The 21,464-nt window shown below is 38.3% G+C and overlaps 1 protein-coding gene across 4 annotated transcripts in view; it reads left to right on the top strand.

Annotated features, from left to right (window-relative positions):
- Positions 1-21,464, top strand: part of LOC105479354 (chromodomain helicase DNA binding protein 2) — a 140,375-nt gene that overhangs the window by 72,733 nt on the left and 46,178 nt on the right. For all 4 annotated transcript variants that reach the window (XM_071100628.1, XM_071100629.1, XM_071100630.1 and 1 more), the window contains 8 exons: positions 6,218-6,406; positions 10,877-11,039; positions 11,374-11,526; positions 13,634-13,705; positions 16,933-17,082; positions 17,839-17,987; positions 19,496-19,592; positions 20,047-20,139. In XM_071100628.1, coding sequence (XP_070956729.1) covers positions 6,218-6,406; positions 10,877-11,039; positions 11,374-11,526; positions 13,634-13,705; positions 16,933-17,082; positions 17,839-17,987; positions 19,496-19,592; positions 20,047-20,139 — 1,066 coding nt within the window. The remainder of the gene's footprint in view (positions 1-6,217; positions 6,407-10,876; positions 11,040-11,373; positions 11,527-13,633; positions 13,706-16,932; positions 17,083-17,838; positions 17,988-19,495; positions 19,593-20,046; positions 20,140-21,464) is intronic.

The following is a 21,464-nucleotide window of genomic DNA, read 5'->3' as shown; positions in this document are numbered from 1 at the left end:
TGTCTTTCTAGGAGTTAGTCTATTTTGTCTAACTTGTCCTAATATGTTGGCATAAAGTTATATAGTATTCTCTTAGCCTTTTAATTTTAGTTTTCTTTTTTAAGAGACATGGTCTTTCTCTGTCACCCAGGCTGAGTGCAGTGGTATGATCATAGTTCACTGTAACCATGAACTCTTGGGCTTAAGGGATCCTCCCACTTCAGCCTCCTAAGTAGCTGGGACTACAAGTGTGCACCACAATGCCCAGCTAATTTTTAAAATTTATTTTTTATGATTTGTAGAGATGGGGTCTTGCTGAGTTGTCCAGGCTGATCTCGAACTTCTGGGCTCAAGTGATCCTCCCGCCTCTGTCTCCTAAAATGCTGAGATAATAAGCATGAACCACTGTGCCTGGTAGATTCTTTTTTAAGAATCAATAGTGATTAAAGTTAATTTTTTGATTATGGTAATTTGTATCCTTTGCTCTTTTTCTTGGTCAGCTCTAGCTAAGGGCTTATCAATTTTGATGTTCTCAAAGAACCAACTTTTGACATCATTGGTTTCTACCTCTGTTTTTTTTTTTTCTTTTGAGACAGAGTTTTGCACTTGTTGCCCAGGCTGGAGTGCACGGTACAATCTTGGCTCACTCAGCGTCTGCCTTCCAGTTTCAAGCAATTCTCCTGCCTCAGCCTCCTGAGCAGCTGGGATTATAGGCGGCTGCCACGACACCCGGCTGATTTTTGTATTTTTAGTAGAGACGAGGTTTCACCATATTGGCCAGGCTGGTCTCGAACTCCTGACCTTGTGATTTGCCTGCCTTGGCCTCCCAAAGTGCTGGGGTTACAGGCATGAGTCCCCGTGCCCGGCCCCTCTGTTTTTCTATTTATTTCCTCTCTCAAAGGTTTCTGTCCTTTGTTTGCTTTTCATTTAATTTTTTCTTTTTCTCTTAAGATACAGTTTAGATTATTGATGTAAAACTTTTTTCTTTTCTAGTTGTTTAAAGGTATGTTTACTCCTATGTACCGCTTTAGCTACATCCCATAAATATTGATAATTGTGTGTTTTTGTTTTCATTTGATTTCATCTATTTTCTAAATTCTCTGTGATTTATTCTTTGAAGCATGGGTTTTTCAGAAGGATGGTGTTTGATTTCCATATATTTAGAGATTTTCCAAATGGCTCGTAATTCAGTTTTGTCTTGGAGAACATGCTTTAAATGAATTTATTATGACTTATTAAATAGTCATAGTATGCTTTCTTTTCTGGAGACTGTCCCATAAATGCTTATAAAAATAATCTGTATTCTATCTTTGTTTGGTTAGTGTTTTGTAAATGTCCATTCATTGTGGTTAATGGTGGTGTTCAAGACTTTTGTTATCTTTTCTGACTGCCAGTTTAGTTGTACTTTGAATTGAGAATGAAATATTTTGATTTTTAACTGTAGTTGAGTTTTTGGCTTCGAGTTGTCATTTTTTGCTTCATATATTTTGGGGTTCTGTTAGGTATGTATCCATTCATAACTATTGTATGTTCCTGAGGCATTGACCTTTTTCTAGTCAATACCAGAATGTCCCATTTGACCTCTAATGATATTTATTGTTTTGTAAATCCATTTTGTGTGATTTTATTATAGCTCCTTAGGTCTCTTCTCATTCCTGTGTCCATGATATACTGTTTTCCATCATTTTACTTTCAACCTATTTCTTTCTGTAAGTCTAAAATGTGTCTTATAGACAACTGGTACTTGGATGTGCCTTTTTTATCCAGGCCAATAATCCTTGCCTTTTGATTGGAATATTTAGTTCACTCACATTTAACAGAATGAATAATATGGTTGGATTTCTGCTATTTTACTATTTGTTTTCCATATGTCTTACATCTTTTTTGTTCCACTTTCTCCTTTATTGCCTTCCTGTTTCAGCAAGTACTTTTCAGTGTGTCATTTTAACTCCTGTTAATTTTTTGCTATTAAAAAATTTTAATTGGTTGCTCTAGGGATTATTGTATGCATCAGTCTTCTTCAGGTTAATACTGACTCAATTCTGGTGAAATAGGGCAACTTTACCCCACTGTAGTTCCATTTTCATCTCCTTATGTTATAAATCCAAGAATATAAGCATATAATTATTGCTTTAAACAGGTTTGTCTTTTAAGGACATATAGAAAAGAGAAAAATATATGTATACTATCTTTCACATGTACCCATATATTTGATCATTTTCAGTGATCTTCATTTGTTCCTGTGTTTTCAGGTTGCTGTTGGGTATTGCTTTTTTTTTTTTTAGTCTGAAGGGCTTCCTTTATTTTCATATTGCAAATAAGAATATGCTGGGTTAGATGATTAAAAGGTGTCCCGTATCACATGGTCAATAAGTAGATAGACCAAGATCAATATCAAGTCTTCTCTCACCAAGTGTCCTCTGAACTTCAAATTCTAAGAGAAAAAATACATCCTTCACAAAACCATTGAGACGAAGTAAAGTCACCCTACATAGTAAGAGTTATGAGACACAGTGGGAACATCTGTGTTTGTTTTTATAGAAAAAGAATTGTGGTATGTAGTTTCTACCAGTGAATACTTAGCCATGATTTGCTTTTGTGTACCTAACTGCTGAAGTGGATGGTAGGGATTTTGGCTCGTAAGTGGTCATAATTAGCTTTTTCCTGCCGTTAAGCAGCTGTGGCATTCCACTCAGCATGGGCTATGTTGGGAAAAATGTCATATATCCTTCTTTCGTAATTGGAGAGAGGAACTTTTCAATTACTTTATCATTCAGGGAGTCTCTTCCAAAATTTTCCTTTGGCCAGTTGAATCAATTATGGAATGATAGGTTAGAGTTAGAGATGCAAGTTTTTTTCTGTGAAAGAGGTCTTCTTTTCTTTGAAAATTTTGTATTTAAAGCATTGTCATTTTCAAAAAAAGTTTAAAAATTGTTCACAAAGGTGTGTATATAAAAAGAAAACCTGTTAGTTAAGTAGTTCAGATTTGCCCTTATTTCTGCCTGACCTTGCTGTGTGGGTAAGTATAGTCTTGTGAAGTATTTTGCCTCATCCTTAGCAGAAGTTCCTGAGGTACCTTAGGACTCTACAGAGCTTTTGAAGAAAGGATCCACTGAAGAAAAACTATTGTAAAGGAGAGAATTAGGTTTAGTCAAATAGCTTTTGAACTTCCCCACTCAAATGTTACAGGCTTTTGTTTCAAAATCCAAAAGTTAGTCCTCTTTTTAACCAACTGAAATTCTGTTTCCTTAGTATAGAGTCTAAGTGCCTTTCATGCAGGGTGGCTCTGACAGGGAGTAACATGATGACTAACCATATTGTGAATACTTATCAATCAGTAGCTTTGTTTTGTACATACTGTTTGCAAAGCATGGAACTTGGTATTAAGGGTAGAAAAAGATATGACAAGATTGAAAAATTCGGCTTATAAAGACCATCATATGCAAATATATGCTTCAGACTTACCCCACAAAACAATTCAGTTTGATAGCATGTATTTCAGAGATTGTGTGTTTTAGTGTTGGGATGATTTTTTAAATTTTTGTTTCTGTGGTCTAGGCCAATCTCTTAATTTTTTTTGCACTTTTCCTTTTACATATTTACTGTGTGACTTTTAGCATACCATTTTCACTGCTTTGGTTTAATTTCCTTCTTTGTTGGTCCTCACTAAAGTAACCTATTTTTCTAAAATTCCATGTTCTGGAAAGTTATAAAGATCAGAATATTTTCTAGTTCTATGAGAGACAAATATTAAATACAGAAATTGATAGCAGGAATATATCCAAAATAGGAACCTTTAGATGTAACATGGTGTCTTTATACATCTCCACTATGACCTTATACCTTTTCTATATCTAATATTATAAATTATTCATTGTTTTCAGGGCAGCAGATTTTTTCTAAAGAATCTGATAGTAGGCTGGGCACCGTGGCTCACGCCTGTAATCCCAGCACTTTGGGAGGCTGAGGCAGGCAGATCATGAGGTCAGGAGATTGAGACCATCCTGGCTAACACAGTGAAAGCCTGTCTCTACTAAAATTACAAAAAATTAGCCAGGCATGGTGAAGGACGCCTATACTCCCAGCTGCTTGGGAGGCTGAGGCAGGAGAATGGCGTCAACCCAGGAGGTGGAGCTTGCAGTGAGCCGAGATCGCACCACTGCACTCCAGCCTGGGCAACAAGAGTGAGACTCTTTCTAAAACAAACAAACAAACAAACAAAAAAATTAAGAATCTGATGGTAAATATTTTTGGTTCATAGCCCATACAATCATTGTTAGCCACTCATCTCTCTGTTTAGAGGAAAAGCAGCCATAGACAATTAATAAACAAATAAATGATACTTATGTCTCCTCAGTATTTGTAGGTCAAGAACTAGTGTCGGCCGGGCGTGGTGGCTCAAGCCTGTAATCCCAGCACTTTGGGAGGCCGAGACGGGCGGATCACGAGGTCAGGAGATCGAGACCATCCTGGCTGACACAGTGAAACCCCGTCTCTACTAAAAAATACAAAAAAACTAGCCGGGCGAGGTGGCGGGCGCCTGTAGTCCCAGCTACTCGGGAGGCTGAGGCAGGAGAATGGCGTGAACCCGGGAGGCGGAGCTTGCAGTGAGCCGAGATCACGCCACTGCACTCCAGCCTGGGTGGCAGAGCGAGACTCTGTCTCAAAAAAAAAAAAAAAAAGAACTAGTGTCTCATTAATTCCCTTAATATAATAAGAGTACTGTAGGCAGGTGAAAATATTGGTTGCCTAAAACAAGAGAGGAAGTAAATCTTGGAAATAAACTTTACATTTAATTTTTTAGATTAGTAAAGTTTTAATTTATTATAACGTGTTAGGTAAATTAGCTTATTGAAATTCTCTCAGGTATTCAGAAAACAGCCTGATATAGTGATATTTCTACTTCTACTGATTTCCAGTCACTTCACACATTTAGTGTGTGAGGTATCATCTCCAGCATTGAGATAGTTTGGTTTTCTTTCTTTCCTTTTTTTTTTTCTTTTTTTTTTGAGACAGTCTCACTGTCACCCAGGCTGGAGTGCAATGACATGATCTTGGCTCACTGCAACCTTCGTCTCCTTGGTTCCAGTGATTCTCCTGCTTCAGCCTCCCGAGTAGCTGGGATTACAGGCACTCACCACCATGCCCAGCTAATTTTTGTGTTTTTAGTAGAGATGGGGTTTCACCATGTTGGCCAGGCTGGTCTCGAACTCCTGACCTCAGGTGATCCGCATGCCTCAGCCTCCTAAAGAGCTGGGATTACAGCTGTGAGCCACTGCACCCGGCCAGAGATAGTTCAGTTTTCATTGTGCATTTTAAATTATCGGTTTTAATTCCTCACCTATTTTGTGTTCTCGGAGTATTTGCTTAGTAGCATAGCAGTGTGAGAAAATACAGTTTACCTTAGGTTTATCAGGCTGTAGGCTTTAATGACAACTTTAAATCTCTACCCCAAAAGATCATGTTATCTGCTTTCCTGTAGATGATTGTTTTAGGCCATACCAGGTGTTACTAAGGCTGATTTTGTTTCACTTCACGATACCTGATAAAATGTATGGCTGGATACGGTGGCTCACACCTGTAATCCTAGCACTTTGGGAGGCCGAGGCGGGCGGACCACTTGAGGTCAGGATTTCGAAACCAGCCTGGCCAACATGGTGAAACCCTGTCTCTACTAAAAATACAAAAATTAGTCAGGTGTGGTGGTGACACCTGTAATCCCAGCTACTCAGGAGGCTGAGGCGGGAGGTGGAGGTTGCAGTGAGCCGAGATTGCGCCACGGCACTCCAGCCTGGGTGACAGAGCGAGACTCTCTCAAAAAAAAAAAAAAAAAAGAAATGACTACTTATGAGTTCAGAAATGACGGTGACTCTCTTGAGGCTGTTGTGTCCATTGGCAGTACTGGCACCGGCTGTGTCTGACCTTCCATCTTACCAGAGAGCATGTGCTTTGAGTAGTTACTGGGTAGTTTTAGATGATGTTGGTTACATGATAGACTGAAATATTTTATAAACTCTGAATTCAGTCTGAGAATTGGAAACGTGGTATTATCCAGTGTAGACTGATGCAGTTGATTTCATTTTGCTTTTCCCCTTTTTGTTTTCCCTTCTATTTAAGAGCTCTAGTGATTGATAATTTTGTCTTTCCTTATAGGAAAGATTCATTTTTTTCAGTTTTTTTTCCCCCATTCTTCTTTTCCTCAATGTGGCTAAATAACACTATACTGTTTCTTCCCTAGGTTTGAATTTTGGGAAGATTTTGAAGAAGACCATGGGAAAGGGAGAGAGAATGGCTACCAGAGTCTTCATAAGGTGCTAGAGCCTTTCCTTCTCCGGAGAGTCAAAAAAGATGTGGAGAAATCCCTTCCTGCTAAAGTGGAACAGATTCTCAGGGTGGAGATGTCAGCCCTTCAGAAACAGTATTATAAGTAAGTTCTTGTTTGGGTTAGGCCTAAAGGGATTGAGATCAGTACCATGAAACTATTAGATAGGATATATATATATATATATATTTTTTTTTTAATTTTTTTTTTATTTTTATTTTTTATTTTTTTTTGAGACAGAGTCTCGCGATTCTCCTGCCTCAGCCTCCCGAGTAGCTGGGATTACAGGGATGCGCCACCATGCCCAGCTGATTTTTTTTGTATTTTTAGTAGAGACAGGATTTCTCCATGTTGGTCAGGCTGGTCTTGAACTCCCGACCTCAGGTGATCTGCCCACCTCGGCCTCCCAACGTTTTGTTGTTATTAAGCAAAATTTCAATACTGTTGTTATGTCTAAAAAATTTTAATAATTCCTTAACAGTGTTGTAATGTCTAGTGTTTACATTTTCCTGGTTGTCATATATATATATATATCCATTTGTGCATGTGCCATTTTGCTTGTTTTGGGATTGATGTAAGCTCCATGCATTTTGATTGGTTGGTATGTCTCTTAAGTATATTTTAATTAATTTTTCCTTGCCTTATAAATTTTTTGAGTCAGGAAACTGAATTTATGTTTTGAGGATTTTTCTCAAAATCTGGATTTTGCTGATTGCAGCTCCATGGCATTCTTTAATATTTTCAGCGAGGTGTGGTAGCTCATGCCTATAATCTCAGCACTTTGGGAGGCTGAGGCAGGAGGATCGCTTGAGCCCAGGAGTTTGAGACCAGCCTGGGCAATACAGTGACACCTCATCTCTATTAAAAAAAATTTTTTTTTAAAACCACTTTTCCTTTGAACTGTGTTTTTTGTATACTCACAAGTAAGTGTAAAGGCTTGATTAGACTCAGATTCAGTGTGACTTTAGAGGCAGAGGAATGTTCTTTCACAGGATAAATGTCTTTTTTTTGTGATGTTAATGACTAATGATGAGCGTTGCCTAGATCTGTTAATTCATTAGATAGTACAAAAGGGTGATATTCAAATTTTATCACTCACTTGTTTATTAGGTGGAATACTTCTATAAAAAGAAACTTTCCCATGTCAGCTGAGGAACAGTTCATATAGGAAAGGCAGAATAAGATTCTTTTTTATTTTCGCCATTTTCAGAGGAGAAGATCTACTTTTCTTCAAAGGTTTTGACCAGTGAGGTTTACTTTGATATAATTATGAACTCATCAGTTACACCTATTTATGGTTAATTCTGTTGCAGTTATTATCCATATTCATGCTCTAACAGTCCCATTTTTAGCTAGTGGGAACTTATTCAAGTTGGTTTTTGGAGTCCTTTTGACATAACCATAATAGTAGTTGATAGTTTCTTTGCTATCTGGAATGATAAAGTGTTCCACATTCGTCTTGTACATTTCCTGCGCCAGAACTAGAGTCAGCCATATATCCAAGAAGTTCTGCATACTCTTTTACAAGGAAATATTTGTTTTTGTTTTTCCTCTGAAAATAGTTTAATACTATAAAATGTAAAAGGGGAAATAGTGTTACCTGAGTAACAACATGAATGTATCAGTTGGTGGATGCTAATTTGGATGTTGATTGATCATATGATTTTTCTGCCTACTCTAGATACTTCCAGTTTGCTTAAACTGATTTAGTTGAGTTTTTATCACTTGCAGTTTAAGAGTCCTGGCTAATACTCTTGCCTTCAGGCTGCACAACATGCAAGATTGCAGAAAGCACTAGAGAGCCAAAGAAAGTGAGCAGAGTTACTTCAGGGCCACCAGCATTCCCTGCAATCCCTGTCCACAGGCATAGGCCCTTCTGCACTTTTCACTGTAGAGCAGCGCCCGTCACCACCAAACCTTGCTTCTAGGTGTAACTTCATAGACTGTCGGGTTCCGCAGTACCCTGGAGTCCAAGGCTGTTGAGTCTGAAGGAGCCTCAGAAGACTGGCCTCTTTCTGATGGTTTATGGACTATGGCAAAGATGAGGAAATGGTATTTGGAGACCACATACTGGGCCCTAAGTGCTCTTTGCAACTGCAGCAAACATTATTGACAGATATTTTTCAGTGGACAGAATTGGGAAATTTGTTTTTAATGGTAAAAATACATGATGAACAGTACCACAGATATTTTATTTGATCTTACTGATATCATGCTATACTAAAAATCTCACTTCCCAACCTCACCTAGCTAATTCATTCTATACATACAACAAAGCTAATAATACCACCAATAATAAGAATAGTAGAAACAGGTTAAGATTTTCTTTCTTGTTTTGAGACGGAGTCTTACTCTGTCACCCAGGCTGGAGTGTAGTGGCGTGAGTTCAGCTCACTGCAACAGGATTTTCTTTTTACAGGTTTTGTTTTTACTTATTTTTTTTGCTTTTTAAGGTTATATACCACAAGAAATGGGAGAGTTTTAAAGTATTCAAGATAGTTTTTCCTCTGTCTGTTTAGGCCACTAATGGATACATAGATTTATTTATTTCATTGTAGTTTTTATTTTTAGGGATTGCTTTAATTTTGTTTTTAAATTATTTATAATATTTGTAGATTTCCAAAGGCAAAGCTACAAAGCCTGGTATGTTCAAAGAAATGTAGCTTCATTCCCTCTTCCCTCCGTTCTCGTCCGTCTTTCCCCATAGGTAATTATTATTACTATTTTTTTTTTTTTTTTTTTTTTTGAGACGGAGTCTCGCTCTGTCGCCCAGGCTGGAGTGCAGTGGCCAGATCTCAGCTCACTGCAAGCTCCGCCTCCCGGGTTCCCGCCATTCTCCTGCCTCAGCCTCCTGAGTAGCTGGGACCACAGGCGCCGCCACCTCGCCCGGCTAATTTTTTGTGTTTTTAGTAGAGACGGGGTTTTGCCGTGTTAGCCAGGATGGTCTCGATCTCCTGACCTTGTGATCCGCCCGTCTCGGCCTCCCAAAGTGCTGGGATTACAGGCTTGAGCCACCGCGCCCGGCCTATTATTACTATTTTTTGAGATAGAGTTTCGCTCTTGTTGCCCAGGCTAGAGTACAATTGCTCGATCTCAGTTTACCTCAACCTCTGCCTCCCAGGTTCAAGCGATTTTCCTGCCTCAGCCTCCTGAGTAGTTGGGATTACAGGCATGCACCACTACGCCCAGCTAATTTTGTATTTTTAGTAGAGATGGGGCTTCATCATGTTGGTCAGGCTAGTCTCGAACTCCCAACCTCAGGTGATCTGCCCCCCTCGGCCTCCCAAAGTGCTGGGATTACAGCTGTGAGCCACTGCACCTGGTCTGTAATTATTATTTTTTAACATTTTAACGCTTATCCTTCCTTTAACTTTTAATTGTTAATGCATTTTAACTTTGAATATCCTTCTTTCTCTTAGATAAGTGGTAGCATACCATATACACGTTTCTCTGCCTTTTTTCCCTAATGATGCATGCTGAAGAGCACCCCATAGTAGCTTGTAGAGATAGGCCTTTACAGTGCATAGTATTCCATTGAGGATATACAGTGTGGTTTATTCAACCAGTTTCCTTGTGGTAGGCATTTAGATTGTTTTACCCACTTTTATAAATAGTTCTGCAGTGAAGACCTTGAGATAGATTCCTAAAGTGTGATTTCTAAGAGAAGGATAAAGAAATTGCACCACTCAGGAAAAAAAGTACTTTTAATATTTTGGAGTTTATGGTTAAGGATTATACATGGTTATACATGAATATATCTGTATTTCTCCTCCAAATTTGGGTAGAAAACATACTGATAAATATTTTGTCAGATAAAATACTTTTTTACAATGTTAAAATGGACATATAGCCTCTATTTTATGGTATATTTTAATTTATTTAACCTCATAATGTTAGCTTATTTCCAAGTTTTATATTTCAGTGAAGAGTGCTTCAGTGACAGTCATTTTCCATTCACACATGCACACACAGGTTGAGTCTCTTATCAGAAATGCTTGGGGACCAGAAGTATTTCAGATTTTGGAATATTTGCTTTATACTTACTAGTTGAGCATTCCAAATCTGGAAATCAGAACTGTAAAATGCTCTAATGAGAATTTCCTTTGAGTGTCATACTGGCACTCAGAAGTTTTGAGTGCCATTTTGGAACATTTTAGATTTTCACATTTAGGATTCTCAGCCTTTGTGTACACACACACACTTAAATATGTATAAAGTATGTGTAAATATGTGAAATGTGTGTGTGTGTGTCTCTATATGTGTAAAGCACATGTGTGTGTTGTGTGTATATAGAGTTGTTTTCTTCTAATATTCCTGTGTTCAGTGAGGTTGAAATATCCAGCAGAATCTTTAACATTCCTAATTTTGACTGGAGATGTGAAAGATTATGATTAGATGGCAGAAGATACAAAAGGAAATATTCTTCTTTGCTTCTTAAACCTTTTTAGGCCTCTTCTTTTCCCCACAATACTACTACTTTTTCTTATACTCTTCTGGTACCTACAACTTTCTGTTTTTTTTTGTTTTTTTTTTTTTTTTTGTATCTAGTAGTATCATTATCATATTAATTTGCAGGTGGATTCTGACCAGGAATTACAAGGCTCTTGCCAAAGGAACAAGAGGCAGCACGTCTGGTTTTCTTAATATTGTGATGGAACTGAAAAAATGTTGCAACCACTGCTATCTGATTAAACCCCCTGAAGAAAATGAAAGGGAAAATGGACAGGAGATTCTTTTGGTACGTAGTTCCTCATAATTACTTTCTCAAAAAAACACTTAGTTTCTCTAGGTGCTTTTCATCAGAATGCTCTGTTTCCTGCTTGGTGACCTAAGAGGGAGCATCAAAGGAAGCTTTAAAAACTGGAGAAAAAAGTTAGGTAACTAAGAATGATTTGGGAAGTATGATATCCCAGATATTGGGAAAAAGAACATTTCGGGAATTGCTGGTCAGCCAGGTTGCTAAGGGCTTCAGAAAGCTTTAAGATGATTTTTAAAATATGGATTTTTAGAGATTAGGGAAGATTAAAATTTGTGTTTCAATGTAATTATTGGAATGTCTTTTAAATCTTCAGTCCCTCATAAGGAGCAGTGGGAAGCTGATTTTATTAGATAAACTGTTGACAAGACTTCGAGAAAGGGGGAATCGAGTGCTTATCTTCTCTCAGATGGTGAGAATGTTGGATATCCTGGCTGAATACCTAACTATTAAACATTATCCTTTCCAGGTAAGGTGATTTCAGTAATTGCGGTGGGGGGAATCAATCTCTCTCCCCGCCTCCCCTCCCCAACCTTCCTACATTGGATTGTATACTTTGCTTGTTAAAGTAGGAAGTAAGAGTTTTCTTGTTTCAAAAAAATTAAGGTTAAGATTCCAGGAGTGTCTTAATTTTTACTTTCATGTCTTTAGGCTACCATATGAAAGTGGTCATGAGGAGACCATTCTTTCTTCGAAGGTGGGCGGGGAGGATTAGACAAAGATTGGGCAAGGAAAAAAAGGATGTCAGATAGCATCTTATTACATGTGTATGGTAAAAGTAGAGAGGAAATAAGTGCGAGCTCAATTCCAGAAGCCCAAATCCTAGAAGGAGGGCAGTATCAGATGTTCACCCCAAAAGTTGACCCTGGCTGTGAGGCTGGGAACATAATAGAACACTGGTACTTAAAACTTTGCTAGTCCCTGAAGTAAGTGATGATGGCTTCCTCTTTCTTCTGTGGAGTTTTTTTAACTGGAGTTATTATCTTCACACAGTTATCTCCTACGGGGAAAAAGTTTCTTCCGCGTAATGACATTTTTCTAGGTGTATATAATCTAGTAGAAACTTATTCTCTGATCTGTTTATAGACATATAGACATATATGCAATTTACCTTGTCTCTTGGTGTATGTTTATAGTGCGTAGATTTTAAGATTTATTACATTTTTTTTAAACTTTGAATGGATGAACTCTTCTACCAACTCACATAATTATGCTGGGATTGTAGAAACTTGGACCCAGTGATTATCTCCTAAGAAGGCCCACCTTTAAGACTATCAGATTGTCTTTCAAAATACCCTGAAAGGCATTGTTATATCCATAATATCTTATATGGTCTTTCAGTTGCTGTCTTAGAATATAGCTTAAGGCTGTGGTTGTTATCAAGAAACAGCCTATTGCAAAAAGTCAATCTCTGTCAGTGAATCGAATCCTGTGATACCAAGTAAATCAAGAATGCATCGTTTTTCTTTCTACGGAATAGATAAGCTTGGTCAGTGACTTTTAGATAATTAATGTCCTCTACTAATGGGTATATTAAAAGGGGGCATTAGGTTTTCTGATTTCAAGTAAAGGCTCTGAATCTCCCATTAAATATATCTTTGGTTTAAGGCTCTGAGTAAGTAGTCAGTGAGAAAGAAGTAAGGGGCTCCTCACCTGTGAGTTGACTTGAGTTAGGTCTAGTGGGCAGAGTTCTGGGGATGTATGCCCTTCCACAGAGTCCGCTGCCAGCCAAGTCACCTTTCAGGTTAGTTTTGCCTTCTGTAAAATGAAGTATTTTGTTCATCTCAAGTGGTGATTGTGAGGGAATGAAATGTGAAAATGATTTTAAAGAGTGAGAAATGCTTTATAAAATGTACAGCATATAGGTGATAATTATTTAGTATTTTACGTGTTAATGGTTTCTCTATGGTGACATTGTTTTGCATGTAGAACTGACATATGTTCTAATAAAGGAATTATGTATGCTAATAAATGCCAGGGGCTCTCCTGAATTCACGTGTAGTTTAGCTGCTTGGACACTTTCCTATGATTTCAGAGTGTAATTTTTGGCAGAGCTGGGATGTATGATCAATTATAGCATTTTCAATGATTCAGCAAAATGTTTTTCAAACAAAATTATTACATAAGTAATTTTTTTGTTTGCATGACACTTTAAGTGATAGTTTTGGCCACATTAGCTAAGAAGCATCATTTTTCTCCAGGAGCTTATTATTGAGTGACCAGTGGTCCTATTTCCTAATCTCCGTAGTTTCTACAGAAACAGAAGTAAACCCAGCCTTCAAGCACAGGTTGGGTTTTCATCTTTTTTCTTTTAGGTCCTGGCAGCCCTTCTGATCCTTGGCTAAACCTAGACAGCCCTTTGAATCAGAAGCTTGTAACCTTGAGTCTGTAACTAGAGAGCTCAGGTCAAGTAGGGTGTGCTTCTTAAGCACAGCTTCTTCATAGCACTTTGCCAGTGCATTCCAGTTATTTTTACTCAGTGGGTGTTCAGGTGATAAAGGTTCCAAGTCTGCTGTTCTATTCTGAGTGTAGCTGATCTTCCTATCTTACAGTTTTCTTGTGGTTTATTTTTACAGCGTCTGGATGGTTCCATCAAGGGAGAAATCCGAAAACAGGCACTGGACCACTTCAATGCAGATGGGTCTGAGGTATACTATGCGTGGCTTTGTTATTTGAGCAACTTGGGCTCTGCATCAAGGAGAAAGTCTGTCTAGCTTAATGTATTCTGTTTTAGAAACAATTTATAGTGCAATTCTTTTGCCTTGAGAAGAAAATAAGAAATCTCTCATATAAAATATGGTATTTTGTTGTCACTCCAGAAAAATAACTATGTGCTTATTTATCTCCCCTATTCTGGGTTGACAACAGAGTGGTTCTCCTGGTAGCTTCTAGATACCAAATCCTTGGGCCTGGAAGAGCAGTAAGGCAGGAGTAGGGGAGGGTTGGGCAATAGAATTAATATTAGAAGGTTCTGATCTCTGTACTCTTTTGGTGACTAAGTCCTGAATAATATATTTGCCATATCTCGAATTTGTTGGACTTGTAATATAGTGTGGCTTAATGTTCTTGCTCTTGCTAACAGCAACATTTTACAATCAGTGTCGAGCTTGGATTTGGCATTATGAAGTATTTTGTTTGGGGGGCACATATAGAAGAGCTACTTAGAATGAAATAGAAGGTATGACAACATTGTAGTTTGTGCATATCAAATCATCAGATGCCATGGGATTTGAGAGAAGTGGAAGAGAAGAGTTCTGGTGTAAATAAAACTGTAATAATGTGTAGAGATAAAAGAAGCAGTGGAGACAACTTGAAGTAGAAGTGTTTCATAGAGAATGCTAATTTCTGGAGCCTGAGCCACTGTTTTTTTTTTTTTTTAAATAGATAGAACAGACTTAGCTTTCTGAAGGGCTTTGAAAACTCTTGATGCCTGTTGCTGTTACTTCAGAATGCTCTGCTGTCTGCCTTTAGAGTATAGAAATCCTAGTTAGACTAGTATTCTGGCTACTTCTGTAGTCTAAACATTTCTTGAGGGGCTTTGGGCATTAATCTATTCAGAGCCAAGGCTCTGATTCATTAAGGATAAGAGGAATGGAATAATTTAAAGACATCGGTCATCAACTAATTCCCATTCCTCCTTTCCTTGCTCCTTGTTTCCTCAAGTGTAAAATCACGATGATTCTGATACCCCACTTCATAATATTGCTGTGAGAATTAAATTTAGTAATCAACATAAAGCACCGATCACATTGCCCAGCGCATAGTAAGCGCTCTAAGTGTCTGCTATTTTTATCATACAGTGTTGGCTGAAATTGATTTTGTGTTCTCCACTCTTAGGTTAAAAAATAGTATGAGTTGAATGTTTCATATTTCCCTGTCTCAGGGGGAAAAAAGTTGCTTTTTGCATAGCTCTCAGTTGATTCCCACTCACTATAATGGCTGTATAGAACACAAGTTCTCTACCATTTCTGCAGTATTTAAAAAATTCCTTTAAAAAACTAAATGGGGCAAATATTATATGCTTACTTAGAATATTGGGAAGATGGTAAAGAGTACAAAGAAAAAAATAATTGTACAAAAACCCTCATTCTAGACACAATTTGCTGTTCATGTCTTTGGGCTATATTTCCCTTCCTACTAAATGGAACCATTTATATGTTTACCTAATTCGGATCATGTTGCATATAGTTTTGTTCCCTTCAAAATTATACTTTGCGGCTAGGTGCATGGTGGCTCACACCTGTAATCTTAGCACTTTGGGAGGCCAAGATGGGGGAGGATCACTTGAGACCAGGAGTTTGAGACCAGCCTGGTCAAGATAGACCTGTCTCTACCAAAAAAAAAAAAAAAGTCCCCATGTTATTAAAGATTTTACAAAACTTAATTTCTAGGCCCATAGCAAGACCCTGTCTCTACAAAAAATGAAAAATGAGCCGTGCATGGTGTTGTGTGCTTGTAGTTCTAGCTATTCAGGAGACTGAGGCAGGAGGATCCCTTGAGACCAGGAGTTTGAGGCTGCAGTGAGCTAGGATTGCCCCACTGCACTCCAACCTGGGTGACAGAATGAGACCCTGTCTCAAAAAAAATTTTTTTTTTTTACATTTCTAAATTTTTCTTATGCTTGTACCATTTATTTATTTAACCACCTTACCCTTAGTGGCATTGAGTTTTATAATTTTTTAACCTTTGTTGACTTGATCATAGATGCAAACAACATATTATAATCCACATTATCCTTGCTAAAGAGTGATATAGCAGATTGTTGGTTGATATGATCATTTTAACTCCAGATTTCATCTGTTTTAGATATCTCATCTTAAACTGTCCACTGTTTATCTTTAGGCTTCTCTTTGGAATGTGGTAGTGCTTAATATTTCTCCTAAGAATCACAGATTATGTGCCTAGACACACCTTTTGATCACTTCTTTATTGGAATTGTTTAAAAATCTTTTGAGGCAGTTGTCTCCATTTTTATTTCTATGGCATAGTGTTGTTGAATGTGACTATTAAAACATGGAGACCTTTTCATTGCATCTCTATGTGTATGCTAACTATAACCATTTATCAAGACAGAACTCAGGACTACCAGTTTTTCAGTGCTACTTCTCTGCCACAAAGGCATCTTTTGACGTATATGATTAAATTCCCTGAAAATAGAAATATTTCACCTTTTCCCCCCGGCTTATATGTTTTATTCTTTTTCTCCTGCCCCCATATTTTTCTGAGCACTCAGACGCAGGCAGGTGTGCTATGCCTGCCCAGTCTCTACTGTCATTACTGGGGGGTTCCACACATCGCTCTCCAGCCAAACCTGTTTTGATTTTTTTATAATTTTGGCATATTTTATGGTAATTGAGGATCTTGTGCTTCTCAGCACTTCCCATATGTGATCTATTTAGTGCGGTGTTTCTATATTTCTCACCAGCCTAACAAACATAAATAGTTATATAATAAATTATCTCTGTTTATACTAACTGACTTACATGGCATAATCTACCTTTTCCCTAAAAATAATTGTACAGGTGACTTCCTGGAGTTAAAGATCTCCATGATAATTGTTTGTCTGTTTTTATTATTGTTGCTGTTAACTTCTTGTATATTAGTTGTAGCCGGGAGGTAACACTAATTCTCTCGCTCCCATTGCCTTATTAGATTCTACTTTACTCCTGTTCATGGCACTGACTTTGCCTCTTAATCAAATGAAAATTCATTCTACCATCAAGTCCCTGACATTCTTTTAGCCTCCATAAAGTTTGTCCATCATATCTCACTTTTCTTCACACCTGCAGGGGTTTCCAGGTATAAGGGCTTATTGGACTGTGAAACTGTTTCTGAGAAGGCCACTGCATAAAGTAGTATATTGCATTGTGTACAGGACTTCTGTTTCCTGCTCTCGACAAGGGCTGGTGGCCTGGGAATCAATTTGGCTTCAGCGGACACAGTCGTCATCTTTGACTCTGACTGGAACCCCCAGAATGACTTGCAGGCACAAGCCCGAGCGCATAGAATTGGTCAGAAGAAGCAGGTCAGTATAAAGAGACTTCTGGAAATTGCTTTAGAGTGGGGGGCCAGGGGGCTTGTTCAGCCCTTTCAGGACGTTAACAAAATGCTTTTTCCCTGTTTTGCCTTTATTTCCCCTGAAGCATTGATTTCTGTTTGTTAACTAGCACAGAGATGTTGTCTTTGGGTCCAAGATGAACCTATTAAGGAACATTTCTTTTTCTCTGTTTGAAAAGTACAACGTCAGTGACCTTCTGTGTGTTTATCTTGAGAGAGTTATAAAATGAATAGACTTAGAACTGAACCTTTTCTCTAGTGTGGAAAAGTTAAATATCCTATTGTTTAAGACGGTCTGTTTTTATTATACATGACAGCGTTAGCTTTAAAGGTACTTTGGAAAACCACACACTTTTTTGTTTGTGAATCTTAAAGTCTGTTCTGTATTGGATAACTTGTAAGTTTCATTCTTGGCCAAATACTGTGTTTTTGTGAAACTTTCCATCAGTGAAGCACGATTTTTATTGATGGAACAGGCCATAACAACAAATCTTTAGAGGCAATTTTATTTAAGACTGTAACCTGCTGCACATAGTATAAATACTGCATCTACTTAAGCTGCCTGCTTGGATGGCTTACAGTCTTTTATGATTAGAGAATTGATTCTGTTAAAATTATCCCCTCTTGATTTTTGACAGAGGTAATCTTTCTCTCTCTCTCCTTTTTTTTTTTTTTTTTTGACGGGAGGGTTCAGGCATAAGCGTAACAGTTACTTTTCCTACAGGTAAATATTTACCGCTTAGTTACAAAGGGGACTGTGGAGGAGGAGATCATAGAACGGGCCAAAAAGAAGATGGTATTGGATCATCTGGTGATTCAGCGCATGGACACCACTGGCCGGACGATCCTGGAAAACAACTCGGGAAGGTCCAAGTAAGTGCCAGAAAGATTGGGAGGTAGGCAGAATCAAATTGATTTTACATCACCATTGGATATAATAGGATTCTGTACCACAGACGTTAGTGTCTGTTCATTACCTGGAAGATGCCAGGCCAGAACCACAAATAGGATGGCATTTTCACTTTATTTGAGTTTCTTGGTTCCTTTTTTTGCCCATCACCCCCCTGCTTATGTGTTTTCCTCTCTTTCTTGCCGTCTCCCTTGCCTTTGCTTTTGGCTGCACATGTGACATATGACACAGCAACAGCAGTGGAGCTGTGTGTTGGGTGTCAGCCCAGCATAATGTCACCTTTGACTTTCCTGCAGTGAGAATCCAGATTGGATTGGCAGCTACTTTTTTTTTACTATTGGCAAAAATGTTTGTGTGAAGATTGTTGTCCTTTTTTCTGTTGCAAACAGAAGAGTATAAAAAGAAAGTAATGAAGTTTTAATTGGCTTTGGAAAGAGGCACAACTACATCTCCTGTAAAGTTTAATTAGCCAGGCATGGTGGCGGGCACCTGTAGTCCCAGCTACTCGGGAGTCTGAGGCAGGAGAATGGCGTGAACCCGGGAAGTGGAGCTTGTAATGAGCTGAGATCGTGCCACTGCACTCCAGCCCGGGCAACAGAGTGAGACTCCGTCTCAGAATAATAATAATAATAATAATAATAATAATAATAATAATAATAATATAATTTTACATTTTGAGCAGATTGTTGAGTGTCTTTTGTGGCGGTGTTGCAGCTTTGTTTTTTGTTTGTTTTTGAAATGGAGTCTCACTTCGTTGCCCAGGTTGGAGTGCACTGGCACGACTTTGGCTCATTGCAACCTCTGCCTCCTAGGTTGAAGTGATTCTTATTCCTCAGCCTCCCAAGTAGCTGGGACTACAGGTTTGCACCACCACACCCAGCTAATTTTTTTTTTTCTAGTAGAGACAGGTTGTTTCCATGTTGGCCAGACTGGTCTCGAACTCCTGACCTCAAGTGATAGGCCCACCTCAGCCCCTCAAAGTGCTGGGATTATAGGTATGAGCCATTTCGCCCGGCTGCAGCTATGTTAAAGATGTATTCAAATTAGCCCTTCCTAAATAGAATGTTTTCAGATAGTTTTCTGTTTAAGAGGAACCTAGATGAGAAAAGCCTAGCTCTTTTATTTTGGACCGGAGTTGAGAAGGTTGAAAATTCTTGGTGAATTGTAACTTTCTGAGTCAAAGCGCAAAGGAAAGAGCTCCATTCTGTAACATTGCTAGTCACCTTTCTGGCTTACCCATACAATAGGTAAGCCAGTAGGACTGTAACTAATTTTCTATTCTGGTGGTTTAGGGTTACCATCACAGACTCATCCTGTAGATAGAAAATGAGATGGTTGAGAAATCATTTTTCTTGAGGCAGAGTTTATATTTTCAACAGTTATTTGACCTCTTTCTGAAGGATAGTTATTCTGATGTAGAACGCTTTAGAGGTTATTTGATGTTTCTCCCAACTACATTTTACTTCCACAGCTCAAATCCTTTTAATAAAGAAGAGCTGACAGCTATTTTGAAATTTGGAGCAGAAGATCTCTTCAAAGAACTGGAAGGGGAGGAATCAGAACCACAGGTAATTAACAATGAGGAAAGGGAAATTTTTTTGAGAAGTATGATCTGTGAGAGTCTAAATTTTCTGTAAGAAGATACTGTTAGAGGCTTTTCTAAAGAAAAAGTAATTACTTGAAGGACAGTGTGTTTTTCTTTCATAGGACTCTCATAGCTCTTACTGAATTGAGTAGGAAGGAATTAATAAAGCATTTGAGGATACTTTTTTGGGGTGATTTTTTTCTCCCATTTCTCTTTGTTATAATTTTTGAAATTTCACCTTGTCATTTGTATAAATAATAGTTTGAGACATTAGATGTAAAGGATTTAGAGTTGAAACTGAAAGTAAATGAATTATCAGAAAGGAGAGTTGGTTTATTTGCATCAAACATTTTCAGTAAATACTAATAATTTCTGGGCAACTAGGCAACTCCTCTGTTGCCATTTTATTCTATTTGTGTTGGCTTTTGTTCTTTTAGGAAATGGATATAGATGAAATTTTGCGGTTGGCTGAAACGAGAGAGAATGAAGTGTCAACAAGTGCAACAGATGAGCTTCTCTCACAGTTCAAGGTATGAAGATCTTTGTGGGAGAGAGTTCTCAGCATTGATTCATTAATGATACTAATGTTTGTGAACACTTTCTTTGTGCTAGGCACTCTGCTTTTCTCTTTACCTGAATTGAGTCATATCCTCAATATCGTTCTCTGAATTGTAAGTACGTTGTGAATGTAGGTTCTGCAGTCCTCCCCACAAAGGTAACCGCTGAAGTGGGCTATCCTGTGTAGAGTCAGTGTGTGGAGGAAAAGAAATCACTGAAGAGAGGGCTAGGTAGAGAGCCAGGACAGAGTATAGAACCAGGATGTGTGGAGCATTGCAAGACACGTTAATAGATCAGATGCCAAAGAGAGGTCAAAGATAGGAAAAGAGTAGATGACAATTAGAAGGCTCTGATGACTTGGTGAGATTTTAGTTTTTTGTTTGTTTGGTAAGTGAGAGAAAGAGGTGTCAGTGGTGTCTCATATAACAGAAAATTACATGAAATGAGGACTAAACACAGAAGCTGGGCACCAGATGATAGGAGTTGGCAGCACAGAGTATCAACGTTATTAAAAAGCTTAGAAGAGTACAGGGACTCTAAATTATATGGCTAGAAGATTGAAGCAAGACAAGGTTTTTGAAAGATGTTACCATGTTTCTAGTTTGCGAAAAGAACTTGAGTATAGGGAGATATTGAAGGTTCTCAGGAAAGAAATGATTTGATGGCACATTGCCACAGAGGAGACTGGAAGGGATACAGTCAAAAGCACAGATGGAAGACTTGGCATTGGGAAGAAAAAGGACAAGTACACTTCAGGGAAGAGGAGGAAAGAGATGCTGTGGGAGTTTAATTTATGCTCTTAATGACGAGTTAAGTAAGTGAGGTGTTTGCTTGAGAAGTGGAAAAGATTTGGGACAACCATGGATGAGGCAGGGAGTTGTTGGGAGGAACTTGATAGGGAGTCAGCTGAATTGAGATGATACAGCTTTGCTGTGGAGCCAGTCAGCAGGGTCGTATGACTTTCACCAGCAATACTTTTGAGGTCAGAGAAATTGGATCAGTTGGCTATCCCAAGGTGGGAGATTGGCTTGCAAGGCACAGGAAAGTCAAAATGGCAAAGGTTTCCAAGATTCATGTGACAGCATGGTAGGAAGGATTGACCATGGGTTGATTGCATGGAGGTAGAGAAGCAAGAGAGACCTGATGATTGCAATGATGGCTAAGTGCAGCATGCATATTAGGATTCGGGAAACTGTGTGAAGTGTTTGGAAGGAAGCAATATTGTGTGATTAGCTCCAAAGCTGGCCACTGGTAGAAGTTGTTTCAATGGAAGAACAAGGATGGAGTTGAATGGGCC

The sequence above is a fragment of the Macaca nemestrina genome, chromosome 7 (genome assembly GCF_043159975.1).
Source record: "Macaca nemestrina isolate mMacNem1 chromosome 7, mMacNem.hap1, whole genome shotgun sequence".
Classification (NCBI taxonomy): domain Eukaryota; kingdom Metazoa; phylum Chordata; class Mammalia; order Primates; family Cercopithecidae; genus Macaca; species Macaca nemestrina.
Note: the sequence above shows the minus strand (reverse complement) of the source record. Positions and strands in the feature narration are given on the sequence as shown.